Source organism: Heptranchias perlo, chromosome 3, assembly GCF_035084215.1.
Source record: "Heptranchias perlo isolate sHepPer1 chromosome 3, sHepPer1.hap1, whole genome shotgun sequence".
Lineage (NCBI taxonomy): Eukaryota > Metazoa > Chordata > Chondrichthyes > Hexanchiformes > Hexanchidae > Heptranchias > Heptranchias perlo.
This window is the reverse complement of record NC_090327.1, coordinates 103109897-103118793: the sequence shown is the minus strand read 5'-3', so window position 1 is coordinate 103118793 and position 8897 is coordinate 103109897. Positions and strand designations below refer to the sequence as shown.

Genomic DNA, 8897 nt, shown 5'->3' with positions numbered 1-8897 from the left:
AAGAAAGGCTGGTCAGTAAGGGAGACTGGGCCAGGGCAAAAGAATATTTCGTGATCCTCTGCACGGCTCGGACAGCACAGCAATTGGTACCTCAGAAGATCGAGGAACGCTGTAACATTATGTAGGAACATACCTTCCATTAAAATCAGACTGTGGCATCGACAAATTTCTGGTCTGTATTATAATGTTGGTAACCAGAGCTGTGTCATTTTGAATAGTCGGTAATATTAGATTGGTTAACCATTAAAATCATTGTTCGGACCCATGACTTTGCGATACCAATTTCTTCCAGACAGTCGCACAGATTACGGATACACAATGATAGTGATTAAGGAACAAACCCACCTCGGGTCTTGTCAGGTGATGTGGTTAATAGTTAATAAAACATACACAGACACTCTGCCATGTAGCAAATTGGTCAGTATTGGAATTTGGTGCACACGGTATATTGACAGTTGCCAGTTTCTTGGGACCGCTGGCACTTTTGCAATGTATAGGTGGCACCTACATTTAAATGGCATTCTGAAGCCATCTTTGTTCACAACTGACATGGGCATTCTTAATATAACCACAACACGTATCGACATACAGTAAACAGCTCTGCCTTTACCAGATCCAATGTGTGCAGTCCCCAACTAGTATTGTAATAATATTTTTTTTTTTAAAAACAGACTTGCTACTCAAAGAAAGATTTTTCCTGCCTCAGCTCTCAATAGCTCACCATGCCTTTCTGTGTCTGATTGGTGCTGACATGTGGAAACAGGGGGTTTTAATAAGGTGTAAGATGGGATGTGTGTCATGCTTTTCCTTTTATTTTAAGCGGCTAGCTGATCCTCCCGGCCTCCTTGCTGTCAGCTCGGCTGCCCCGTGGAGATGGTGATAATATTTGATGTCTATGGGCTGCTGCCCCAGCTCCTGTCTCCCTCGGGGCGCAAGATGCCAGCGTCTGCACCTGCCAATCAGCGGCCGTTGCCCGCTGACGTCAGCGGCAGATGGCATGGTACCAGCGCTGGCAGTTGGCATCACTGTCACTTCTCAGAGCGATCACACACCGATCCTGCCGAGAGACCCTACCACTGCCGTCAGACTACGGAGAAGCAGCCAGCAAGAGCTGAAAATGAGCATTCCTTCTGAGCATTGATTTCAGGTAAGAATTTCAAAAAAATATATAATTGAAATAACCAGATCATCACTGCATTAAAAACGGTGGCAGATTCTTATTTTAATTGCCTTGCCCTAATGTGCAACCATCCTGATATTGCTATTAATATTGCATATTTAAGTGTTAATATATTCACTTTGCATGCAATTCGAAAATTACCTGGCTTCCTTGGAACTGATGACTTCGTTAATACTGATTGTTTTGTCATTTCATTCATAGATTTAACAGGACTTTCGTGTAACTAGCCTAAATTTACATAAGGTTTGTGATTTATAACGCGCTCGTTTGTGTACTGAATGGGGGTAATATTTGAAACAGTTCTACACCTGAGTGCATAAAATAATAATGGCTCAAAATTTTGTGCTATTGACGCTCGGATTTCAAACTAGTTTTCGAAGTGGAAAAATAAACGCTTCTAAAATGTGGGGCGTTGTTCTGGTGTAGAGAAACTTAGGAGTGTAACAGATTAACTTTGAGGTGAATGTAGAAAATGCAAGTGCAAATTGCAATATTTCATAGTGGGAAGAAAACCCTATGACCCTCCATCTGTCAAATGATTTATTGCACTGCATAACTAGTGCCGGGGCTGGTGCTATGCAACACACGAAACATTTTTTTTAATTGAATTCTTTCGATTTCCACGACGAGGTTTAATATTTTATTGAAAAAAAAGTAATTATTTCCAAATCTTTTCTTGGCCGATTGTCTAACTTTCCGGCTCAGTGCCGAATCCAGCCTATTGTTAATGTTTGTAAAACGAAACAGTCTATCCGGCGGCATCCCATGCAATGTAGCTTTCTATTGCTATTCTAGTCTCATAATAATATCTGAAATTTGCTTAACCAAAAAAAGACAATCCGGTCGCTTTAGGGAAGTCCGAGTTGCATTGGTCCCCGATATCCACTCCCCGAGACTGCCAGTACCAACTATAGTATTACCACGGACTGGATGTGGCATTGTAAGCGATCCTGTAATTTTAATTACGATCCATGGGAAGTTTGAGACCCAAGGGAATCAAACCAAAACAGTGGAGCCGTCCTGTTTTCATAAACCTGTCAGTTGCACAGCTTTTACACCATCATTTTAACATTGGCCAGAAGATCACAACCATATACAATATTGTAAAAAGGAGTTTAAAACAATTCAGAACCTGTTCTTGCAAACACAGCCTAAAGATGGTTCTGTGCAACAGCACTGAATGCTAAGGTGTATTATGTTTTCCAGTTATGAATATTTCAGTTTATATTTTAAAAGACGTGTGCAGATTATTTATTCTTCAACTCAAGGATTGTGCTGTGTAATAGTTAATTAGATCTAATGTATTATTTAGCCAGATAACTATATTGTTTCTCTCCCCTCCTCCCCCCTAAGCTGGCAACATGTTGACTTTACCAATTGACGAAGCTGTCATGATGCCCGGAACAAACTTTGATGGCGTTAGCGAAACTGAGGATAAAGAGTCCGAAATCTGTGCAGAGCACGAAACATGCTCGATTGATCTCAGCAACATTAGCCCGTCTGTGGAATCAGAGAAAGATGAGAATGAGAAGGAGGACGAAGAAGACGAAGAACAACCCAAGAGGAGAGGACCCAGAAAGAAGCTGATGACCAAAGCAAGGGTTGAGCGAGTCAAAATGAGAAGGACGGAGGCCAATACGAGGGAGAGGAATCGGATGCACTGTCTCAACAATGCCCTGGACAACCTTCGCAAAGTTGTCCCATGCTATTCCAAAACACAGAAACTGTCCAAGATAGAAACGTTGCGCCTAGCTAAAAATTACATATGGGCTCTAGCTGAGATCCTGCGCATTGGCAAGAGACCCGACCTGCTGACCTTCGTGCAAAATCTGTGTAAGGACTTATCCCAACCTACCACCAATCTGGTAGCTGGTTGTCTGCAACTCAATACGAGAAACTTATTGATGGATCAAAGCGGAGATGGAGCTCACATCGCAAGATCTCAATTTTCCTCCACTCTCTACACATATCAAAACCCTGATCTGGGCAGCCCCTCAGGACAGACTCCAATGGACAGTTCCTCCAAGTCCATCAAACCTTACAGCTACTGTGGTGCTTATGAGTCTTTCTACCAAAACGCTTCTCCCGAGTGTGTGAGCCCACAGTTTGAAGGTCCCCTAAGCCCTCCAATTAACTTTAATGGGATTTTCTCCCTGAAGCAAGAAGATCCATCTGACTATGTGAAGAATTATCACTATGGCATGCATTATTCCGCTGTGCCAGCCAGCCGTCCCCTTGGACAGAACTACATGTTCAGCCCAGCCATGCGATGTGTGGTGCCCACAGACAGTACATTTCCTTACGATTTCCATCTGCGCAACGAGACACTTTCAATGCAGGACGAATTAAATGCGGTTTTTCATAATTAATGAGCAAAAATAGTGGCTATACAGATCACAAGTAATTAAGATAAAGCAGTGGGTGGTACATTAAATAATTGATACAAAATTGTTTTTAACAGCACGACTGCACTCATATTCGAATGTTACATGATGGCAGAGAAGCAATAATCGAAAAACTATGCAAGTGAGTAAATTATATATCAGTAACTACCCCTTAAAAGAGAAATATACACCATATGGGCCCTTTGTTACTTCTCGCGTACACTTTTCATTTAACAGGATCATTTGTAAATACTTTTACTTAGTTTGATAGACGCGACAATATTTTACATGTGAACGATGTGGTAGGATAGTATTTTTGGTCAATGTTATTATAATGGCTCTGAGATGGAAAGATGGAGGTATGTAATCATTTTAAGTGGCACATGAGACTGAAATGATCCAAACACAGTACTGTATATAACAAGCCACTCACAGACTCTGGAAATACAAAAAAAAAATAAGTGTTACCAATTTATTTTCTGTCTTTAGCCCTGATGCAGCATTCCTAACTATCAGCTAGGGGAAGCTCTCCGTTACTGTGCGCAATGATCGTTCAAAAAAATCTGCCTTTTAACACGTTGTAAATATTATTTATATTGAAGTGGCATTTTAGGAAACCACTGTATCAAAACGCATCGACTACTTTAATTCAATTAATTTGATCCAGTCGAATATTTATTCATGCAATCGTAGTGAATTTATTTTTGTATGTGTCATATTTTGACGTATTTAATAATCAGCAATCATGAAGGATTTGGGTGAGTGTAGTGATGCCTATGAACGAAGTTCTATAAAAGGGTCACTGACGGAGTATTAACATGTAACCGTGTACAAACTCGTCGAAGTGTCTTAAAAATGCATTAACATACTTCCTCGCCTTAAGGAAGTACGGCGTGTATGATTTGACATATGCAATGAAAAACGGATCGATTAACGTGTATTTTTTATTTATTGTTTAGCCTTTTCCCCTCCGATGTGTGAAGTGAGCGTTTTCTCCCAATAAACTCGTTTGGTTTTGATCAGTTTGTGGATTTTATTTAAAAAACAGATTCAATTCTTTTCATTGCTAAAGGTCTTTGTTCAACCTCAGACTGGTGGGAGAGAAGACAATCTTCACGACGGCAAAAATTCTCACTAAAAGTTTAAACTGAACGAACTCAAGGGTAAAATATTACTGGAAAATGTTTCATAAACTAAAAATAAATGAAAGAAAACTGACTGCGGTCTGCGAACGTTTCCTATTAATTAATATTTACGGACACGTGAGGAATCAGGAAGGTGAAATAAGTGTTGAACATTTTGCCTGAAAATGACACAGTTAGATCTTTTGCTGGGTCAGGAGACAATCAGATAAGCAGAAATTATTAGTTGCTAAAAAATTATATCGAACTTTTCTGCCTGTCATCTTTGTCAGGTACAATTGATCAATAACAGCATTCTGTTTTCTGACAGTCTCTGAACTGTTGAATGGGAACAGTGATGTATTGCAAGGGCTGTCGATATCTGTGCGTGGAGTGTGCGTAGCTGGACGGCTGCAACTGTTCTATTTTGTGACGAAACTCCAACCTTGAGGTGAGAGAGTAGAACAGATCCGTGCGACAAATCCATCAAAAATATCGCAGGCAGTCCATGTTTTAATAGTCCCTTTTATCGCAAGACAATTTTGTTTTTAGATTTGCACTTTCTGTATTTTGCTTTTTATTGCACGTAAGATTAATTTATGCATTTGGTATCTCACTACCGGAATATGTTTTACCGCGGGAAAAACGCTGAATATTTCATGACCAAACAGGTTGTGTACCATTTAGTAAAATGTGGATAAGTAAGCACTCGATGTCTGAATGGCTCCAAACAGTTTAGTAAGCATAAAAGTAATGAAGTATAAATATTAGCGTGGAAATAATGCTTTCTGTCCAGTAATCGATTTTTTTTAGACCTAAGTAACCCATGTAGTTAATATTGGTGTCAGTGCACTTACCGTTTGCATGTAACGACACTCTCCTAAAAAATGTTTTTTATATTGTAAAAATGTTTCTGAAAACTGACGTTGATTATATAAGCAACACCTCAAAGCATTTTTAAATGTAATTTTTCAGTCAGTATCTTTATGTTGTGAGGATTAAAATTCCAGTACATCATAGGTGCCCTGGACTGTTTTTACAGGTACAGCACGGTGACAGTGCCACATGTGGCACAAAGGTGCAAGAAAACCTGCAGGAGCTGTCACTGGTGCAGCAAATCACATCTTCAGTAACTGTTGACTTCCAAACCTCGCAGATATGTACACATCCACAAATGTCATTTTGGAACAGTTTTGTCCATTAATCTAAACGTAGCTATTTGACCAGGCAGGCACATTTCAGTTTGATTTAGACAATAACTATATTTTCAGCAATAAAAAAATACAGATTTCTCTATGCTGAAACTTTAATGAATTGTTTTGGTCTCTGTCTAGCTGTCGTTTATTTCTGCAGTAGATTTTCTATGAAAGCAATACGGGAGATCTCGCTAAAAACGCCGATATTCAATTAATTCAGAATATCACAAATCGATAGGGAATTGTCAGCGTCTCACTGAAAGGAGAGATGCCGAAAGTTAAATAAGACTCGTATTATAAATGGAAAGGAAACTCTACCTTTTCCAAATCGCTAATACGATCAAACGGGCGGGACGAGGGCTTTTAAAAATATATTTAAACTTTATAAATCATATATACTTTTAAAGCAATGGAGTACAGCTGAATTTCGATTATAGATATACTGTTCTATAGCATTGCATTTGCATCGCATTGATTGAACTAGATCGTATCGGACAATTTTTAAATAAGAAATTGGTACTATTTCAGATTTTAAACGTCAAAATTACATTTCAGGATTTGGGATTGGATTCATGATATAACAAAAACCTTTTCCAATTTAATACGAACTTAATCCCCTTTAAAAATCTCCCATCCTGCCGGTTCCCCGCTTAATCTCTTCACGTCTCTCCCCATTTCCCCTGCTCCCTGTCCCTACCCTTTCCCTTCTTACAGCCAAGCGCTGTGAAAGCTCTCCCTACATCAGCGAAGTGCTGTATAAAAGCAAGTTAAGTTTATTAACTGAATTAATCAGCATAGCTAATCAATGCAACTATCAGTCAAGAGATTAAGGGGTCATTTGTAGACGTTTTGAGGAGAGCATATCTCGCATTTTCAGAACCATCGGAATGATAACTTGAATGCATTCACCCCACGGGGTGAGCAGGGATATATCAGGCAGCAGCTCTTTTAACCGAAGTGACCCGAATACTATGCGGGTTTTTAGAGCCTCCACGGGAACAGCGCCGTAATTCTTACCGTTTTATAGCGGCACAGTCACACATGTCCCAAGCTATCTCCGGCTTCCATCCGGATTTCACGGGATAGCTATGATGCCTTTGGCAATTAGTTTCTAAACAATGCATCTGTTCTCACCAAATTGTACATATTTCCCTCAGTTGTAAAATATGCAGAGTGCTTGAGTTGGCCATAACTTTATCGCAGTTGCACGTTTCGTTGAACCAGAAGGACACATTCGTTTGCACACTTATGCAATCCCACCATCAACTACACACATTGAGTGGTGCAAATAAAAACAATTTCAACCAGTAAATTGAAACAAAAACAGCAAAATTCCCCACGGGATACACGTAGCAAGTAAGGGTGCTATCCTATCTGCCACTAGATCCAAATTCAATACGTGGGTATCTTATTATACCTGTGTGCAAATTAGTTAAACATGTTTTTCATAGCTTAAAAATGCCAAGACAGCTGGACGTGTTTAGTCTGCAGTGGGATGTGTTTCCAGCAATATCACACTGAGAAACCGCAGCCTATATTGATAGAGCCCAGCCATCTAGTTGTGAGGCAATGAGTAAACTTTGTTTTCTTGTTTGCTCTCGGCATATGGGCGATGCTGCTAATGCCATGTATATTTTATATCTCTCGCTGGTCTGAGAAGTTGGTGGTGGTTCTTCTTAATGCCTGTTTGTACAACTGCGAGGCTTGCCAGACCACCTCAAAGACACGGAATGAATCATTTCATGCGAACCAGAGTGTGGACTGAAGCTAGCCCATTGGTGACTTGAACAGTGAATACAAACGATATCTCCCAACTGAAGTATCCTAATTCAGATAACCATTGAAGTACAAATGTTTACAAATAAAGAGTCAAATTTTGCCCTGCAGCAAAAGTGTGTTATGCTATTGCATAAAAATAAATAGTTGGTTGAATTTTTACTTCACAAATCAAAATTTAATAATTAATAAATAATAAATTAGCAACAATGGACCATATTTTCCTGCTAACAAAATGCAGTGATTTTAAATATATATATTTGTCCTTGGGTTGTTGGAGACACTGGCAAGGCAGCATTTATGATCCATCCATAGTTACCCTAAAGGCACATAGTATGGCACTGGAGTCACATGTAGGCCAGATTGCGTAATGTTGGCAGTCCCTGATTCCCACATAAGTGAGCCAGTTGGTGTATATGCAGATACTGTGTGACTTAAAATGGAGGGAATATGCGGAGAATGCACGATGTAAGAAAAGTTTGACTCTTGCAATTTTGTAAATAGCAACAAAAAGCTAACAGCTAATCAGGACACAGCTGGAATAATGATCATTCAACACTTCTCAAAACGGGAACATGACACTCATTCGGTATAAATGTGGAAAAGCTCATTAATGCAGCTGTGGAGTCCATTTTTTTCTCAGAAGAATGGCTCAATAATAAAAAGGAAAACTAGATGTGATGATGATGCCTTTGATGTACTTGTATAATAAAGAAACTCAATGAAAGTTATGTTGCAATAGGACAGCTCCCACATATTATATGGAGGAAACATATGTGGCATTATGTAACACACAATATGAACTCCATGTCAACTACTCCATGGATCTGCGAGGATGTCTAGAAGAAACTGCATAACTTAAAAGAGAGGAGAATGGTATGGTAGCAATATTACTGGACATATATGGACATGAAGGAAACTAAAAGTTGATAAGCAAATACACAAAAATGCATTACTGACACAAGGAAGTGCTGGCAAGTATGCAGCAGTCCTAACAGCACTGTGGGAGTACCTTCACCAAACGGACTGCAGTGGTTCAATCAAGGGCATCTAGGGATGGGCAATAAATACTGGCCTTGCTAGTGACGCCCACATCCCAAAAATGATTTTTTTTTTAGAGTAAGATAATAGAATTGAAACTGGCAGCCTTATAGATTATGCAACCCCATATGTCAAAGAAATTGGGGTAAGAATTTCCATGGACCAAATCATCCTCTTTCTATCCATACTGATTTTATGT

At 39.5% G+C, this 8897-nt stretch overlaps 1 protein-coding gene across 1 annotated transcript; it reads left to right on the top strand.

Moving 5' to 3' along the window:
• Positions 1 to 992: 992 nt before the first annotated feature.
• Positions 993 to 3549, top strand: LOC137306985 (neurogenic differentiation factor 6-like). The gene is given in 3 exon segments (XM_067976348.1): positions 993 to 1060; positions 1062 to 1147; positions 2534 to 3549. Coding segments are annotated over 3 exon segments (1170 nt in total).
• The last annotated feature ends 5348 nt before the right edge of the window (positions 3550 to 8897 follow it).